The sequence below is a fragment of the Lotus japonicus genome, chromosome 4 (genome assembly GCF_012489685.1).
Source record: "Lotus japonicus ecotype B-129 chromosome 4, LjGifu_v1.2".
NCBI classification, from domain to species: Eukaryota; Viridiplantae; Streptophyta; class Magnoliopsida; order Fabales; family Fabaceae; genus Lotus; species Lotus japonicus.
In genome coordinates, this window is record NC_080044.1 from 45,797,886 (window position 1) to 45,817,143 (window position 19,258).

Genomic DNA, 19,258 nt, shown 5'->3' on the forward strand with positions numbered 1-19,258 from the left:
CAAAAAACGTCGTGATTAAAGGCGATTCAGAATTGGTAGTAAAACAACTTACCAGAGAATATAAGTGTATAAGCGAGAATTTGGCAAAGTATTACGTAAAAGCAATGAGTTTACTCGCCAATTTCGACCAAGCAGGAATCAGCTACGTACCTAGGGTAAGTAATCAAGAGGCTAATGAGTTGGCACAAATTGCTTCCGGGTACATGATAGATAAACAAAAATTGAAAGAGTTGATTAGGATCAAGGAAAAACTGAGTCCTTTAGATCTCGACATTATGGTTATCGATAACCTCGCTCCTAATGACTGGAGAAAGCCAATTGTCGAGTATTTGCAAAACCCTGTATGATCAATCGACAGGAAGATCAAGTATAGAGCGCTAAATTACACTATCATGGGCAATGAGTTGTTCAAGAAAAATGTCGATGGAACATTGCTGAAGTGCTTGAGCGAAGATGATGCATTCATAGATGTTTCAGCCGTACATGATGGTTTATGTGGAGCTCACCAAGCAGGGGCAAAAATGAAATGGATTCTTTTTAGACAAGGAATGTACTGGCCAACTATTATGAAAGATTGCATCGAGTATGCAAAAGGTTGTCAAGATTTCCAGAAACATTCAGGAATCCAACACGTGTCGGCTAGTGAATTGCACTCTATTATTAAGCCATGACCCTTTAGGGGATGGGCTATAGATTTAATTGGCGAGATCCACCCGGCTTCATCGAGGCAACACAGGTAGATAATCGTAGCAATAGATTATTTTACCAAAGGGTCGAAGCCATTCCACTACAGAATGTAACACAAGAAACGGTAATCGAGTTCATACAGAATCACATAGTGTATCGTTTTGGGTTGCCTGAATCACTCACAACGGACCAAGGCACAATGTTCGTAGGACGAAAAGTGGCGGCTTTTGTAGAATCTTGGGGCATAAAGCTTCTAACCTCGACTCCTTACTACGCTCAGGCAAATGGCCAAGTGGAGGTCGCCAATAAGACTCTAATTAGCCTGATCAAAAAGCACGTGGGTCGAAAACCGAAAAGCTGGCATGAATCTTTAAGCCAAATCCTATGGGCTTACAGGAATTCACCCAGGGAAGCGACAAGAGCAACCCCTTTTCGACTGGCCTATGGCCAAGAGGCGGTACTACCGGCAGAGGTATACTTGCAATCGTGTAGGATTCAAAGGCAAGAGGAGATTCCTAGTGAAGACTACTGGAACATGATGCTAAATGAATTGGTGAATCTCGACGAAGAAAGACTCTCAGCGCTAGACGTTTTGACCAGGCAAAAGGATCGCATAGCCAAGGCCTACAACAAGAAGGTTAGAGATCGAACTTTTGTCACGGGGGATTACGTTTGGAAAGTTATTTTACCAATGGATAAAAAAGACAGAGCCTATGGAAAATGGGCCCTCACTTGGGAAGGACCGTTCAAAGTCGAGAAATCATTGTCTAATAACGCCTACTTGATTAAAGAATTAAGCGGCCAACGTCGACATGTTACAATAAATGGCAAGTACCTAAAAGCGTATAAGCCAATGCTGCATGAAGTCGAGATCAGATAAATAATAGCATCGAAATTGCCAAAATAGAAATGTTTTATCAATCAAATAGGACATTACAATAATGGCAAAATACAAAAGAAACTAATAGCCTAAAAGGGAAGTTTGGCCTTATAGGCATCATATTTAGCTTGTAGAGGATCTAGTTGATCCACTAGCGCTGCCATCTGGCTCTCAAGTCGAGCCCTCTTCTGACGAGCAGTTGAGTCTTCAAGGGAGACCGCAGCAATCTCAACAGCTAGTCGAACAAGACCTTCTGGATCTTGCTGGTCCAGAGAAGCTTGGAGAAGGTCGAACTTCTCCTTCAACTCACCTATTTGGTCATCTTGAGAGAACACCATCAAGGAAAGCTCCCTGTATTCTTCATACAGAGGCTTGGCCTCAACAAGTAATCCTCGGAACTCCTAAAGAGGGATCTTAACACGTGCAATGATGCGCCGTTGAAGCAACTGATTAGTAAGCTCCAAGATATCATCAAGGCGAGAGGAAGACGCAAACATATCATGAAAAAGATTGCGTTGGAAAGCCATCTCACGGACGCGGTAAAGAATGAGTCTGCTATCCATAATCAGAAATCAAGAATGCAATGGCAAAAAGACGATGATAATGGAGAAGAGAAGTTACTAATGAGAAAAGGTAAGAACGGCTTCATTTATAATGAAGTAAAACAAACAGCTGCATTAATGCATGGCAAGCAGTTGCCAATCGTTACCCAAGCACAGTCAGCCATGTCAGCCACGGCCGTGAGTGGAAGAAGTTGTTTCGCCGTTGAACAAGAACGTGGTAAAAGAACGTCATAAATTACTCTATTTTCAAGAAGGTAGTTAATGGCTTGGGAGATGGAAAGTTAGATTACCGCGAAAGATACCAAGTTAAATGGTGTTGAAGTCAAAAAGCACTACACCAGAAAAGGGCTTTTACAGCGCCCTTATTACAGCGGTTCACGTGGCAGCCGCTGTAAAAATAAAAACACGAAGCGGTTTAGTGGCTTTAATAAGGAACCGCTGTAAAAGCATTGCCTATTAACAGCGGTTTTCTCAGCAGGCGCTATAAACACAAAAACACGGAGCGGTAATATGCTTTTATAGCGGTTTATATACTGAACCGCTGTAAAAAATAGGTTCCACTATTTACAGCGTTTATCAAACTAACCGCTGTAAATATTAACGTAAATAATAAAAATCCTGAATTAATTCAGGTTCCGTATGGGAATCGAACCCAGGTTCCCTTAAAAAAGGTAAGAGTCTTTCCACTAGGCTCAATTCTTTTTATGATAGCTTTCTACAATTTTTGGTATTAATATTAGTTTTAGTTGATTTCTTTAATAATGGGTTCAAAAAATGTTCCCAGTGAGATTCGAACCCGGGGTACCACACAAAATAGAACAAGTCTTTTCCACTGGGCTGTAATACGCTTTTAGTCAGTTTATTCGATTTTTAAGTATAAGTATTATTTTCCTTTTTGATTTTGTAAAATTACATTTGTAACTGCAAACCCTTATTTTTTACCAGTTACACACTTTCACAACCTCTGCTACCTCTCACGACTCTCGACCTCTGCTACTTCTCTCAAAGCTTGCGTTACCTCCTGCCTCCGTCGTCCTTGCCGCCACCGCCTCCGTCCCTTCCGCCGCCGCCGCCTCCGTCCCTGCCGCGCCGCTGCCGCTCTTGTTTTGGGTCGCTTCGTGCACGGTTGGTTGCCCTGTTCTCGTTAACAACGTTCCATTGTTCCTCTCCTCAAGCAATTTTCCCCTTCCTCATAAGGTAATACTTTGATCTGATGCTATGATGTTCTTCATTTTTGTAACTGCAGCCTAGGGTCTGAGTTGGTTTTGCTGCTGTTAAATTTCCTGAACAGGCTTTGTGATAGCTAATATTTCAGATTGGATGACAAAGAAGTTGAGATTATAACATATGGTTTTCTAGATTAATTTGGTAAACACTATTCTATCTTTGGTCGGTCATCTTTCCACTACTATGATTGAGTGCTATACAGTGGCGGATCCAGGAGCCCAGGGTCAGGGGGTTCAATTTTTTCAAATGAACACAGAGCGGAGTCAGGATTTTTTTTGAACCTGGGGAACCTAAGTCTAATAGCTTTTCGGAATTTTAAAGTGACCTTTGTAGTGAGTGTGTACAATGACCTGGAGCGACGCAAGGTTCGTGGTGGCCTGGTGGAGGCCGGCGGTGGTGCGTGTGTGCTTGGGACCTAGGGTTGAGTAGTGAGTGCGTGTGTGTTTGACTGTGTGAGAGACAGAGGAGTGGGTCTTGGGTGCAAATTAAAATTTCCAGGGGGTTCAAAAAAAAATTTATACAAGGGGGTAAGTGGAATATTTTTCTTTTCCAGGGGGTTCATCTGAACCCCCTCAGTATAGAGTGGGTCCGCCCCTGGTGCTATACCATGAATCAATAGTCACTCGCCAATGGGGTGGGTGCATAGTTTGGGAAACGAAAAAAAGAGTTTTAAATTAAAACCAATGTGTTAATCCCAGTTTTTGTGATTTTTTAGGGGAAGCAACAAAAGGGTGTGCTTTTCAAGCTGTATTTGTTCATTGTATATGCTTACAGAGTGAGGCCTTTGTTGTAATTATGTGGAGGATGAGCTGCCAAAAAAAAAATTTCCTGAAATTTTCTCCATAGTTTATGCTATTAATCTTGTTTGTTCTATTCACACTGTGTTTGGTTATGAATATCAATTAGGTAGCTTCAATTTTGGCTTTAAAGCCAAGAGTATCAGTTCAAATATCAATTAGGTAGCTCCAATTTTTCCCTCTAATCATTCACTGAAATCTTCTATGTGGGGGGCATTTTTTTTTTGAAAAGAGAAACATATCATAGTGTTTACGGTGATTTTTGGTAAACAAACAAAATCCAAAAGCAATTTAAGGACCGGATTCGGAGTCCTTTCTGGGTTCTTTAGTGAAGACGTTTTAAATGTCAAAGTTGGGTTTTTGTGAAGAACGGTATGAACAAAAGGGAAAAAAGAGTAGAGGATCGAAAGAAAAAAGAGGAACAAAAAGTAAAAGGAAATTAAAATGGCAAAGGAAATAAAATTGCATTGAAAATTAAAGGTGAGAATCACAGCACACTCTTAGTCTCTTTGTAGCCATATGTCACATGAGACTTGGAGGCATCCATGGAGAGTTTTGAGTAGTTGTGTGAGTCTGCTTAATTTTACAATCAGATTTGCTACTTATAGAACTTGAAATGAAACTGCCACTAGATCCTACGGTAGAGATTACATCTTAGAAAATAACTCCCTATACTAGAGCCATACACTTGGCATAAGTACAAATATAATAGCTTGCAGCCACATTTTCCACTACTCCACTTCAATAGCCAACTTGTAACTTCCACTTAATATCACTAATATCTTCCACTAACTGTTGCTTGAGGCTTTACGGTTGAGATAAGAAACTCTGAAGCTCTCTTGCATTGCTCCATGCTAAATGGTAACCGCTCCATACATGATTCCATCTTGTTGAGAAACTGCCACTAAGATTTGCCACTACTATCTGCCACGTGCCTTTGAATTGATCTCGTGCACATCCATTAACATGTTTAAAATTAAACTGGTCAAATACTAGCAAAAGTTTCCACTTAATACTTTTGCATTTTCTCCTTGTCGAAGTCCTATGGTCGAGAAATATATATACATGGCATTACTTTGGCATTAGAATGGTGCCATCAACATATAATTTGGAACTCAAAACCAAAGCCATATTTCGACTTGGAAATCAAGTTGGTATATGATTTTGACCAAGGAAATGTTGCAATAATCTCGACTCAGTAAGCTAAAATTCGACCAATATATGCAATGGATAATAATCTGGCATTAAAGTAGAAAATACACTGAAATATACCATGCATCCATGTACACCATATCTTAATATTTAATTTCCAAACCTGTAAATTTTGGTGCTAACACATAGATTAAAATAAAGGTCAAGGGAACAAAAACTCTCCCTTGTGAGTTTTAGATAGTTCATAACAGAAACAGAAAACAGAAAGCAAGATAATACATAAAACAAGTACATAAAGCAAAGCTGCAAGAAACTAGAAGTAGCTAAGCAAGAGACAAAAGACTAGGACAATGAAAAGCAATCAGCAGTGAACATGATTTTCTTAAGATTAGCGTCCAATAACCTTAGCAATCTTAGACAGAGGAAGCTTTGCATATCAAAGCTCACTTGGCATCAGTCAAGTAGGATAAGTCTACAACTCATAGCATCCTAACTCCATTGTAAAACCGAGGCAGCTAGACAAGGATTAGATATAACATCAAAATCATCCTCTCATAACAGAACAGAACTTGCCTTGGACCATAAAGAGATCTACACATTGGCCATCATCATTTATAAGGAGAAAATATCAAAATTAGACCTGCTGCAAAATGAGATTAATTCAGAATGTCTCACTCTCACCAAAATCCATATAATCGCCTCAACAAATTTGGATCATGTTTGCTAGTTGCTTGTTGGTTTAGAGGGGGAAAAGGGTCTGGAATAGGGGCTGTACTTTTTTTTAGGTGAGCCAAATATATATAAGTATAGGTAGCACAAGAAGTGCCAATAAAATGTGTTGTACAGACCCAAAGGCCAAGTGAAAAAACAAGGTAACAGAACAATAGGGAACGAGAGTAAAAACTCAAAAGGATGGAGGAAAACAAGCTCACATATAGACCAACAGCAAGCTCATGGGGGAAAGTTACACTAGCATAGGGGTAAATGGAAAAACCACGGACCGGATGGAGGAGGGAGTAGTTTATGCAGTAAAAAATTTCATTTCAGATGGAAGTGACAACCACATCCAGGATTAATATTGTTTCATGCTTTCGTCTAACTTTTTTTGTTAATTGTTGTTCATAATTAGTTTGGTAGATTGGGATAATATGGATCGAAAATGGATGTTTGCGAACCGTTTGTCGAATGAGTACGAGGGTGGTATTGATGCTTTTTCAGTCTGAAGGTTCATCGATGGTATGAGTGTACCCAAAGCAAAGCAAAATTATATTCTGTGGGATATCATTGAGGTATAATATTAACTCGTTATTACCGTTTAGTACGTTTATATACAGTGGTATTGATGCTAAGTGCTAACAATTTGGAGAAATTTTATAGTATTTAGGATTGAATGCTACCTGTTCTAATTTGTCATAAGTTTGTAGTGCTTTTGTTGTAACAAGACATTGTTTGCAGAACTGTCGCACTAATCTGTAAGTACTGGTAATCTTTGTGATATAGTAGCTGCTAAGTATCCTTTGCCTCGTGATATAGTTGACAACCTATAACTTGTAGCTAAGTTAATGTAAAATAGAGTAGTGTATGTTTATAAACTTGTCTATTTATTTACATGAAGTTTTCTATATAGAACAAAGATATCTGAGTTTACAACATTCATTTAGTGTTTATTCTTTGGCTTTTGTAGTGCCTTCGTCAGACTAATAGTGTTGATTGCAGATATTATGTGATGAAGTTCATGAAAGATATCATCACTCACCAACAACTTGTGATCCCAACGAAAGTAAGAAACTTTGATATGTGTTCGCATTGGATTTTAAAAGCTCTAATTGTAACTTAACTCTATTTTTATGCTGTTTTGTAGTATTTTGAAGATTGTCAGTTCGTTTCCTACAATGAAGAGCAATTGCGTGAAGTTAAAGATGAGTGGGCCGCTTATGTTTTTTACAATTGTTTTTAGCATTTAATCTATTGGATAATTATCTATGAGATGGTGGTAGATGAAGTTAAGGACGTGGTTGAGATACTATGCACTTTAGAAATTGCTTCGAATTTATGAAGCGTTTGATATTTAGATATATTGGTTTTGATATGCTGAAGTTCAGAAAATGTTTATTTTATGGCTGAGTTGATATCCTGTGTTTAGAAAATGTTGATCTTTTTTGTTTGGAAGACTCAAATGGGGAGAGGGTCCTTATGATTTGGAGACTCAAGGCACATTTCTATTGCAGAAACTCATTTATGGGAGTTTTTTTTTTTTGCTGTCATGGAATTACTGTCCATATGCTTACTATAAGAACAGAGGTTCTGTTTACATGAGATGTTACTATGCTTATATGCTATACCTTGTTTTAGCTTATGTTACTGTGCTATACCTTGTTTTAGTTTAGTGATGTGGATTGATTTTGCAGTCTTTCATAACTTTTGAAATGTGTACCCTTTCGGTTAAATTATGATCAATATATCTTCTTTTAAAAAAAAAAAGTGTTGATCTTTTGGCTGAACAGGAGCGGTAATTAATTCAACCAAAAAAAAAAGACAAATTACAGCGGTTCCACCACAGAACCGTTGTAATATATTACCAATTACAGCGGTCAACGGGATGAAACCGCTGTAAAAGAAGACTCAAGTACAGCGGTTATTCTAGAGAACAACTGTTGTAGGTCTGTATTTACAGCGGTTTTATTAAATCAACCGCTGTAAATAATGGACCTTTTACAGCGGTTCGAACCGCTGTTAAGGCTTTTACAGCGGCAAGAACTACAGCAATTCTGGACTGCTGAAAACCGCTGTAAAAGGTCATTTTTAACCGCTGTAAAAGGCCATTTTTTGGTGTAGTGAAGCCAGGCAAGAAAAGTATGTAAACTCGACAATGAGACATAAATGGATAGTAGATAAATTATGTCGACATCTTTAAACGCGAATTAATCAAGGCATTGTCGCGAAAGGCACAAAGTACAAACATCATAAACAATGGCAACAAGGGCCACACAAGCATAGTCATTACAAGCCTAAGACAACAAAAGTACAAAAGTCTTAAATCCTCGATTTAAAGGCCTCAAGCTGAGCTCCAGCAGCAACGATCCTTGCATCCAAATTTCGCTTAACGCGCTTCTTTGCTGCAACCTCCTTGGAGAGCTGAGATGTCGACAACATCACGTTGGTGCATTCAGCAGCTAGAGTAGTCAGCCGGGCATTGACAGCAGGGCCTTCCTCGACCAACCTCGCCTTCTCCTTTTCAAGCTTTGCCATCTCCCTTTGAAGCTCTTCCAGTCGAGAGTCCACACTCGATAGGTCAGTTGCTATAAGAGTCTTCCTGGCAGTCAACTCGATAACCTCAGCCTGCACAGTTAAGAGCCCCTAGGTGCCAGAAGTCACCTGTGCCTCCTTGGTTTTGATAAGCTGCTCCACAGCGTTAGCACTGTCCAACGTGGCCAATAGATCAACCAGGAAAGTCTGGAGTTCGACAAGAGCATCAGCCTGAGCTTGGTCGAGACTCTGGCCCAACAGGAAAGTAAGCAGCTCTATGACATCATGGCCTGGTTGAGGGTCAGCACAGACTTTATCGACAAATCCTTCATCAAAAACCAAACCCTTTAGCTTAGCCAAAGCTTCCTCAACCCGGCCAGAACTGGCTAGCTCTCTAGACTGAGCAGTCTCAGTAGTTTCAGCATGAGGTGGCGGAGAGTCAAGGTTCAGAGTGCCATCGAGGAAACTCTGGATGGTGGCGAGTGGGTCTTGAACCAAGAGGGCATTAAGCCTTTCACTAGAAGCATGGGATGAAGCTGCTGTCTTTGGAGAAGCAGAACCACCTTTGGCTTGAGGAGAAAGTAAGGCAGCTCCAGAGTCCTGTTGAGGCCCAAGAGAAGAGCCAGCTTGTGTCGAGCTCCGAGCACTAGCCTTGGGATGAGGCATGACACCAGTCACTTGGTCAGGCTGAGTAAATGGGAGTACTTGATCGTCACCACTTTGTACTTCAACATGTGGCTTATTTTGCTCATGGGTTGGAGAAGATTCGTTCGGAGTATCCTGTGGAGGAAAATTAGAAAAGTTATCTCGACATTCTTTAGTGTAATAAGGTGCGCAACCAGGATGTTGCCAAGCAATTGGTTTCGAATTGAAATAGAAGTTCAACTTGTTCTACATAGGGTCTAACTTGCTAGAATCTAAACTCAAACTCGAGGACCCCAAAATTCTCAAAGGACTCGATAGAACAACTCGTGGAGGATTACGAGGTAACAATTTGGCTCGGGGCACAGCCATTTTAGACATGCCAACCCTCTGAAGAATAAAAAGTAAAAATATTTGAGGGAAAGGAAGAGAAAACAAATCAAGACGAGCCATAACTGATGATCACTTACCTTGGGGGCAGACTCTTTGGGAGGACTGGGGGTTGTCGAACTCCTAGAATGATGAGAGGAGTGGCTGCCAGATCTGCGGCCAGACTTAGATTTCTTTTTAGAAGTCTTCTTCGTCGAGGCCTCATCATCAGGGATAGGAGTAGCTTCTTGAGAAGGAAGACTAGAAACAGAATGCTCCTGCATTTCGACATGAGCAAAAGTTAAGTCAGCAAACTCTTAAAGCACACGAAAGCAGAGTACACGTGGCATTTCGTACCTTGTTAGCAGGTTGGGTACTGCCCTTCTGGACCTCCTCACGATGGCTAGCAGACCCAGCTGGGGAAGGCTGGTTCACAGCAGACCCACTAGCACCTCTGGTTCTCTTCTGACTTGCAGAAGTAGCAGGCGTAGCCCCTCTTTTTCGACTCTGCAATGAAAGCAAAAGGTTACGCAATACATGTATACCAAGGAAAGAACAAAACTGCAATACCAAGATATTGCCTTTGGTATTTTAAGCTTGTCGGCCAAGCTAACATTGTCACCATCATCATCATCATCATCAATACCAATGTTGACTAAGGTCGCACGGGGAGAGGCTTGAGGAGCTCGTTGAGGAATGGGTTCAGCTGAAAGAGTAGACAGAAAAGAATCAAGCCACAATTACAACGAAAATGCCAGGTCGAAATAATTACCTTGACCAATAAGCGTTATTATCGATATGTGGTTGAAGATTTCGACCGACACATAGAAAGGATAATTCCACAGGTAGCATTTAGTCCAGGTCACCCGCTTCCGAGGAGGTAACTTACTATGGAAAAAATTCTTGATACTTACATGGTCAACCCACTTAGGAAGCACCACAGGAAAGGCCAGAGCATACTTACAAGTAGGCAAAGGTAGGAATTTAAATCCAGTTTTTCGAATAATAAAAGAAAGACCATCCTCATCAGGAAGGATAATCAACCGAGTTTTCTTGGCTTTAGACTCCCACATTTTCCTAAGAACTTGAGCTGCTTTGGCAACAGTTTCTCGAAGTCGAGGACCCGAAAAGTACACTACACTGAGAATTGCTGAAAAGCGTTGATCTCGGCCAGGTACATGCCTTTGGTCTTCTTAGGAGCTTGTTTCTACAAAAGTAAACAATTTGTTATGCGCTGAAAACAGTCCTCGATCGGTACTGAAATGTCACTCCAATAAGTAGACCACCAAGTTTTAAACGCTTTGGTGACATAAAAAGAAGGAGTGAAGCGAAAAGGACTAAGGTCAATCAGCTTCTTGTTGTAGTAGTCAATGGTGGTGTCGAAGACACTGCGTCTGGTAACGGTGCCAAGATAAAGAACAATGGAATCATCGAATAATGTGTTGGGCATGTCTTGGCTTAACCCAAACTGTCGAGCAACCAGCTGAGGATTGTAACCACAGAGGGTAAAATCATTGCTGGCAAAATTGATAGTTAACACTCGGGGGGATAGTATGGTTTGCCAGAGCTCAAGCTGGTGTTGGGAGAAATCCTCTGAGCCAGGAAGATTGGGGTAAGAATTTCTTAACCACCGTGGACCATAAGTGGGTTTGTTGTATGGCGCAAAGCTGGAACGGTAGTGTTTCAGTTCAAAGAACATGGTGAAGTACTTCTTGAAATCGAGTTCGAAGGAGGAAGCTTCACAGGGAGGAGTTAGGGTTTCAAGCCTGTGAGCATCAATCCTTGTGTTAGGCACCACCGGAGGGATTTTTTTGGCCGGAAGAAACGATTCAAAAACCGAATTCATCCAAAGCTGAAGCAACCACAAAGGACCAGTTGTATTCAGAGACGAGATCTTGGGGTCTCGAATATGGGCCACTGCTTCATTGATCATCTGATAGAGGTTGCCAAGCACAAGTCTGGCCAAAGCGATTTTTCGACCCTCATGCAGTAAATTAGCCAAAGGAAGAAGCTTGGCGGGAATCCTCAGGGATTTGGTGCAGAATACATAAGCAGAGAGCCAATATAGGAGAAACGCAACATGCTCAGCATCAGAAACCTCGCCGTCTTCGACATAATGTTCCACAATGAATCGGCTGAAGGCTATATTGTCCGTCGGAATGGCTATAGGGTCCGTTGGGGCATCAGTAGAATGGTAATCATCACCCACGACCCAAAGGCCAGTGATGGCAGCAACATCAAGAAGAGTAGGGGTGATCATGCCAAAAGGAACATGAAAACTGTTGGTGGACCTCTCCCAGAAATAGAGCGAGCTCAAAAGCATGGCAGGATTATAGGAGATGGATGATCTCGACAGTTGAATCAAGTCGAAAATCCCAACTACCTTCCAATGCCTAGACTTACTAGCTTCTACCCTATCAAGCCACTTCAAGTAGGCTCCATCACTAGCAGTAGGATTGGGTGGGGCAGATCTAAAAGCCCTCTTGGGATCGTTCAGGAAGGGCAAGCGATAAGAAGGTCGAAAGGCAAGGATGAGCTCCTCCCCTCGAATACTAGGGTGAAATCGCTCATAACCATAAGGAAGGCTAGTAAGCGTATCTTTTCTTGCTTTCTTCAAGGGACCTAGCATGGCACGTAATGTACCATTAACAGAGATAGGAATTAGTACCTGAGATTTCCAGATAGCTCTCTTCTCCTCTCTGTATGGTGGGTCTAGAATAGGAACGCGTTTGTTCTCACCCATGTCAAGAGCAGCGGCCAATGGGATGACGTTGTTAGAGTCGGAAGCCATGAAAATGGTCAGAGAATGCACCAGAAAGAAATGGGAAAACAAAAGTTAGATGATCACAGGTGGAACTTGAAAGATTTGAAAAGCGTAAAGCTTGCAAGGAAACAACAATGGTGTATATATAGGCGGAAGAAGAAACGGACGTGAAGTTGCATTCTACAGCATTGCATAATATTTGAAATCCAAACGGTTATTTTATTATTATAACCGAAAAGCCCTAATATATAGGCTAAAAAGGAGCAATGATGACTCTAGTGAAGAGATTGCAAAATAACAGGCGAAGTCAGACGCTATGACTTCTGATTGGACGTGAAAATGAAAGGTTAAGATTACAGAAACGTAAGAAGTTTCAAAAATGGCAATGTTGTTCGAATTCAAGCTCAAAAAATGCTTGATATCTCCAAGACCTGGTAGTCGAGAATCAACATTTTTGGGGGGCATCTGTTGGCCCAAAATATTTGGCCCAAAACGTGGCCTTGTCGAAAACATGAACCAGAAGAGTCAGGAAAAATGCTAAGTCAAAAAGGGATGGTGGAATTCGACAAACACATTGGCAACCAGTGCTATAAACACAGGCATGTTTACCACGTGCGGCATTGACTAAAGCAGTTGGAAAAGCGTGTGCTTCTCCCCACGATGGCTATCCACGTGGCCAGGAAACGGTTGAAGAAAACCACTTTCACCACTACGCATGGAACTTCCGGGGCAAGCAGCAGATCGTGGGGAATCAGACCCACTAACACCATCCAGTAAGGAGGGAAAACCGCCAAGAGTACAAGGGACATGGAGATCTATAAATAGGAGAATCTGATTCAGAAAAAGGGTTCTCAACTCAACTCTAAAAAAACTCACTAAAAAGCTCATATGTTCGCGTCAAAGAGACTCAACGAGCCTAACGTGATCATGGAGGAGTATGTTGCTGAGCCAGCCATTTATGTTTCATGCCTTTAAGTGTTTTAAGATTGTCATTTCTTCACTTTTGCTTTTCTGTCGATTTCTTTCTGTCTAATGTAATTAGTTGTTTTTCGACTTATTTGATGTACCCTTTTGTTTGTTTAATGCAATTCGGAATTCAGAATTTGCAAGTCTATTAACTTATCGATTTCACTATTGACACACGGTTGTCGAGTTGTCTAGCTTTCACACGCAACGCTTTGGCAAGACGTTTTCCCAAAAGGGCCCTTAATTCACAAAATTCTTAACTTCTTAAACTTTTTCCAATCGGATTTGGAGAATGTTTGTTTACTAAATATCACTGTAAACACCTTAATATGAAATGTGATTTTATACTGGTTCTTCGACTCTAAGAAACCAACATAATCTCTCGTTTAGTTTCATCTCTACCTAATAGCTTATAATATTATGAGTCTGATTGTTATTTTAGTATAATTTAACCCGTTAGTTTATAAGTTTGATAGCTTCTGTACAAATAAGTTTGTTAGCAAACGTAAAACTCTTGTTGTGAAACAGACTTTTAAATAGGTTACTAGGCCAGGCCAGGCCAGGCTTTCGAGAAGGTCAGGCCAAGCTCGAAAAAAAGCCTTTGACAGGCCACAGGCCAGGCTCAGGCCTTAAGATTTTTAAATAGGCTAGGCCTATTTACACAAAGCCTACCTAGGCCCAACTTATTCCCACCCTTATTGCTAAGGGTTTAGCTTATGGACAATTGGACTGGAAAATTGCTTAGGGTTGAGCTGTTGGTGTGAGAGCATGACGATACCTGTGAGGTCGTTCATGCAGGCGTTTAAGTTAAGATTTGGATCATGGTGCCTAGTTCACTAGCTTGAGTTGTGATCGAATGAAAGATTGATATGATGATCGGAAGAGTTTACTTATGAAGTAGTGATGGCTACGAGCCTTCAAAATGTCAAGAATTTAGTGATGTGTGGCATGTGTGGCGTATTGTGTGGGCTTTGTGTTGTGATGTGTGGCCTGTGTGGCGTATTGTGTGGGCTTTGTGCCGTGATGTGTGGCGTACTGTGTGGGCTTGGTGCCGTGAGGTGCGGCCTTCGTGGTATTCTGCGTGGGCTTCGTGTCGTGATGTGTGGCCTGTGTGGGCTTTGTGTCGTGTTATGTGGCCTATGTGGCATACAATGTGGGTTGAGAACCGGTATTTAAAGTGAAGGAGAAGATCAATGGACGGTGTCCAGAGCTTCTCGTGGAACCTTAAGTTTCGAAGATGAAACTTTCTTTTTTGGGGTAGTATTGTAAGACCCCAAAATAAATAACTAGATTAATTATTTATTTTCGTTATATTAAGTGATTGGGTGTTTATATTCTATTATTTTATGTTATTCTCCTGATTCGAACCCTATTGCGAGTCATGAATATTATTTATATGATAATAAAGTTCGAAGTATGACTAAGGATAACACTTTAGTCAGCTTAAGTGATAACACGAGTCATATTCGCACCCGACTAAGGTTGAGATGACCGAAAAAGGCTATGTCCGCTCCTAGAGCACTGTTTAAGAAAAATTTAGATTTGGAGGAAAAATAATAACCTCTATGTATTTGTCGCATGACCAGTATTCCGATACGAAACTCGGGACTATACACACGATAGGTTTTGCTTCCCGGAAGTCCGTCGAAGCTAGACTTTATCTTCTCGAGGACTTTAATTAAGACCCTGAATGAAGAGTTTTTATATTCGGAGCTTCTAACGAAGTTTCCATCCGCGTTACCTCATTTCTTTCGACGTTTGTGATCGTTTTCCAGAAGAAAGTTTCTTCATCCGTCGTCGACTGCAAGAAGTAGTTTTTCGGCGTACTCCGATCCATACTGCGTTTGAATCATTTTCTTCATTTAAATGAGCCTCAAAATAAGTTTCGACATTATGTCGCCGAATACTTACTTAAAATCAGTAGATGAAAGTACCAAAATGATCGGACCTAGAAATATTTCTTTTTCCTCATTTTCTCTCTCATATAAAAGGAGAAAATCACCAAAACCTCTTCATTATGATAGTGTGGTCGTAGGTGAGCAAGAGAGAGAAGCTTAGGCGTCGTTCGTCCGACTCTTGCCCGATCGTCCTGATTTATGAAGCTACGCGTAGATGCAGTGGTAAGGATGTTTAATCTTACTTCTATTTCTACTTTCTGTTGGATTATTCCATGTCTTTTTGTGCTCAAAGTTTGGAGCAAAATGTCAAAATGTCTGATAGCTTTGATTTTTCTTTTCAAATACCTTTTATACTAACCCAACACGATATATTCATGATCTATGCGCTCGGATTTTTACCGAGTCGCCGTAGATTTGAAATCTGAGTCAAACACCCATTTCTACTCAACTGTTGCTTTTTGAAGCTTAAAGCCTTAATCTTGCTTTGTGTCTTTGAAATTAGTTGTTGATAAAGGCCTTGTTTATCGCTATTCAAAATTATTTCGAAAAATATCGACTTTGAGTTTTTGGGCAATTTTATTGGACCAAAAATCCCTTATTCTAGTTTTAGCACACGTGATTGTTCCGAGTGTTTCTCTACCCTAGATATCACCTAAGAATACCTATGAATTAAATTAGAACGAAGAAAAAAGTTCATGAAGCCCTATTTCTGGCTATGGCCGAAACTTGTTGGAGTTGTACCGTGTTCAAAAATAATTTATGGGGCTGTATGCCCTGAGCTATAGCGTAGCTCTCTCAGTTGTCGAAATTTTGGCTTTGGTTTCGTGTCGTTCCGAGTTCTGTAGCTCGAGTTATGCGCGTTTTAGCGAACAGAGGTCTTATTGTCCATTCGTGCCTAAATGTCGAACTCTGAATCTTCGAAAGCTTCTTCCGGTTTTGTTTAGTGTTATTAGTTTGTACTGTTTCTTAGCGACTAAGCAATGATACTTTGCTTAAGGTTTGGAACGAGTTGAGCTGAGGAAAGAGGCTTTGGAGCAAGCGGTGAGGTTTCACAACGGAGGAGGACGCCCCATAGAACTTGCTGAGTTCGGGAACTACTTTTGGATCGAATTGTGATATCGAGCTTGGATGGAGAGATAAAAGGTAAGGGTAACTCGGTTTTAGAAGCGTCATTTGAGTCTTGTATGCTTTAAATCGCAGTGCTTGCGTTTGAGATGAAGGTGTTTAATTTGATTGACAATTGATTGAAATGTTGGCATGTTTTGATATGTTGTATACTTGCTTATGTTGATTGTTTAGAGACTTTTGCCAAATATGTTATGGGGCTTCGGTTGATATTTGTTGTTAATGTTTTGATTGTTGCTATGGTTGATGTTGGGCTGAATCACATGCTATGTATGTGCTAAGTAGCTAACTATATGTTGTGTTGATATTTGTGCATATGCGTTATTGGATTGTACTGTGTGGGCTTCGTGTCGTACCGTGGGGCCTTCGTGGCGTACTGTGTGGCCTTCGTGGCGTACTGAGTGGCCTTCAGGGCGTTGTTAAGTGGCAGATCAGTGGTTTCGTTCCACGTGACTGTCCCGTCTTGAGAGACGCCAAAGTGGCAGATCAGTGGTTTTTGTTCCACATGATTGTCCCGTCTTGAGAGACGCCAAGTGGCAGATCAATGATTTTCGTTCCAGGTGATTGTCTCGTCTTGCGAGACGCTTTTGATTTGACCCATCTTGGTAGTAACACATAATCGTACTACAAGGCACTTATATTGGACTGTATTGATAGTTGGTTTGAGTTGATGTTGTGGAGTTTGTTTAATAGTTGATTTAAATCTATGTAGTTGAGTTGTTGATATCTAATTTAAATATATGTTGTGGAGTTTGCTGATATCTAGTTTAAATATATGTTGTTGATATCTGATTTAATTTTATGTCGTTGGATATATGTCGTCATCTATCTTGAATTAAGTTGCTAGCTTATGTGACATGTTATGCACTTAAATTTGAATAGCATGTTTTTCTCTTTTATATGTGGTAATTTTATGGAGTTAACCTTTTCTGCTTGCTACTTGTTGTTTGGGCGCTTAACGCTATTAGGCGATAGAGAATCTTCGATGGAGTTTAACCTTTGTGTGAGTTGGAGATGAGGACTTGAAGAACTGTGGAAGACTCGAAAAATAGAGTCGGGTGTAAGGCTAGAGCCTTGGGATAGAGAGCTTACCATTATTGGTTAAAGCTTGCATAACGTTTCTAGGAAATTATATTTGAGGTTTTCGGGTACGTTCAAGTGCTTTGCTTTCATGCGGTTTCCCCGATGTGGAGATCGTAGGGAGCAGTGGCGGATCCAGGACCATGGGGTCAGGGGGTTTAAATTTTTTAAATTAGCACATCGATAAAAATATAATTAAAAACAACTTAAAAATATTTGGGACATTGCACAAAAATACTAACCAAAAAATCACTTGAAAATTCACTCTCACGTTTAATTTTAAAAAGAACTCAAAGAGCTATCTGAATCAAGTGGAGGTTCTCTTGGATATGGATATAACAGAATTATGAAGAAACCCAAATCTCAATCCCCAGATTCATTAGATGAGACACAAGTCTCTAAAGGAACAACATGGAGATTACCTCATGTATACATAGAAGACGACAAAAGAAATCATTGAAGTTAAGAAAAACAAGGTGGCTTCTACCATGAAGCACCTCAAATGTGCTGCACCCATACAACACCTCTTTATGGCCATTGGATATACTGTATTTTTAATTAAGGGACCAGATTCAAAGATGGCAACAGTTCCAGTCTAATATGTCACAATACCATGTGAGTCCCAAAAACTGATTAGGTGACAATTCGTTTTTGGTCCTCAATGAATATCAAATTCACAAAGTCTCGCATATTGGGTTTCAATTGAGGAAAATGAACAGAGAGGATTACTATCAGTCAAATGGAGCGAAAATGGTGGTTTATTACTCAGATCTTACATGGTGTTGGACTTTTTCAACTTAGTCTTCATATGGTTTATTGCCCAAATCAATCTCTTGTGCACTATCTTCATGTACTATAGATCTCGTTCAACATGCTCTTCCCATGTTGATTATCTTCAGCAAAACAAACAACCCACACCACCGTCCACCGCTGATTATCTTCAACCACACCAAACCTCAATCAGAACAAAACAAACCCACACCACCGCGGTGCACAGGGAGAAAAAAAAAGCCCAGTTTTCTTCTTCAACCACCGCAGATTTGGCGACCATATGTTGATCGAAGCTCCACGGCGAGACCCACAAGCACTGAGTCTCTGTCTGTGAGTGTGTGAGAGAGAGAGGTGCAAGTGGGGTCATGGGTGCAAACAAAAATTCTCAGAGGGGGTTCAGTTGAACCCACAAGGGTGTAGGTAGAATTTTTTTTTTCAGGGGGTTTAGTTGAACCCCCTCACTGCTACGTGGGTCCGCCCCTGGTAGGGAGTATGTCGATTTATGATGTCATTGCATAATAGATTCTTTGTTGAATCTGTTTCTACTTGTTAGGTTCTGTAGGTCGTGTGCTTTGTCTTTACCCTCGGGTACTTGCCTTGTTCAAGGCTAGATGTAATTTGCTTTACAGTGGGGAGTAAGCATGACATGTTTTGAAAATACTTTGAAGAGAAAATAATATACTCGTGTTTATTAATCCTTTTCGAAAACATTGCATATTTATTTTAGCAGGTTACTATGGTGACCCCCGAAAGTCGGGCATTACAATTGCCCTGCATCTTTACTGTGGTTGTTAGAATTTAGGTCGTCAACCGTTAATGTTTGGCATGGAGGAAAAATTTTGGGGGGGGGGGGGGGGTGGGGAATCGGGTTCATCAATGGAGGGGGGGAAGTATTTTCATGAATTAAAAATGTTTAAAGAAAATTTTATTATACGTGGACGCCACGTCATTTAATGAAGGCAGATCTGTTTGGTTAACTGAGGGAACCAAACGAATATAAGACGAAATGGCATCAATCTCACAGTTTAGATAGATCAAGGAGCTTGACCGTACATTTCAAACACGGGAGTGCCTACCACACATTCGTGAAA

General features: G+C 40.7%; 2 protein-coding genes across 2 annotated transcripts; one reads left to right on the forward strand and one right to left on the reverse strand.

Moving 5' to 3' along the window:
- The first annotated feature begins 2,067 nt into the window (after positions 1-2,067).
- LOC130712814 (uncharacterized) lies at positions 2,068-7,423 on the forward strand. The gene is made up of 5 exons (XM_057562628.1): positions 2,068-2,307; positions 2,763-2,801; positions 3,076-3,327; positions 6,991-7,086; positions 7,168-7,423. Exons 1-5 carry the CDS (start codon positions 2,068-2,070, stop codon positions 7,261-7,263), a joined length of 723 nt encoding a protein of 240 aa, XP_057418611.1. The 3' UTR covers positions 7,264-7,423.
- A 916-nt stretch (positions 7,424-8,339) lies between these two features.
- On the reverse strand, positions 8,340-10,636 carry LOC130712815 (uncharacterized). Its single transcript, XM_057562629.1, has 6 exons — positions 10,528-10,636; positions 10,178-10,269; positions 9,921-10,070; positions 9,665-9,841; positions 8,688-9,332; positions 8,340-8,645 (listed from the first exon to the last, which is right to left on the reverse strand). The coding sequence occupies exons 1-6, from the start codon at positions 10,634-10,636 to the stop codon at positions 8,340-8,342; spliced, it is 1,479 nt and encodes a 492-aa protein (XP_057418612.1).
- Between the last annotated feature and the right edge of the window lie 8,622 nt (positions 10,637-19,258).

Coding starts and splice junctions, on each gene's coding strand:
- LOC130712814 (XM_057562628.1), top strand. CDS start 2,068: ATGAAAAAGATTGCGTTGGAAAGCCATCTCACGGACGCGGTAAAGAAT. Junction 2,308..2,762: donor CAGCCATGTCAGCCACGGCC/GTGAGTGGAAGA, acceptor GAATTAATTCAG/GTTCCGTATGGGAATCGAAC. Junction 7,087..7,167: donor AACTTGTGATCCCAACGAAA/GTAAGAAACTTT, acceptor GCTGTTTTGTAG/TATTTTGAAGATTGTCAGTT.
- LOC130712815 (XM_057562629.1), bottom strand. CDS start 10,636: ATGTGGGAGTCTAAAGCCAAGAAAACTCGGTTGATTATCCTTCCTGAT. Junction 10,071..10,177: donor ATGATGATGATGGTGACAAT/GTTAGCTTGGCC, acceptor CTTTCATTGCAG/AGTCGAAAAAGAGGGGCTAC. Junction 9,333..9,664: donor CCAAAGAGTCTGCCCCCAAG/GTAAGTGATCAT, acceptor TTTCCTCCACAG/GATACTCCGAACGAATCTTC.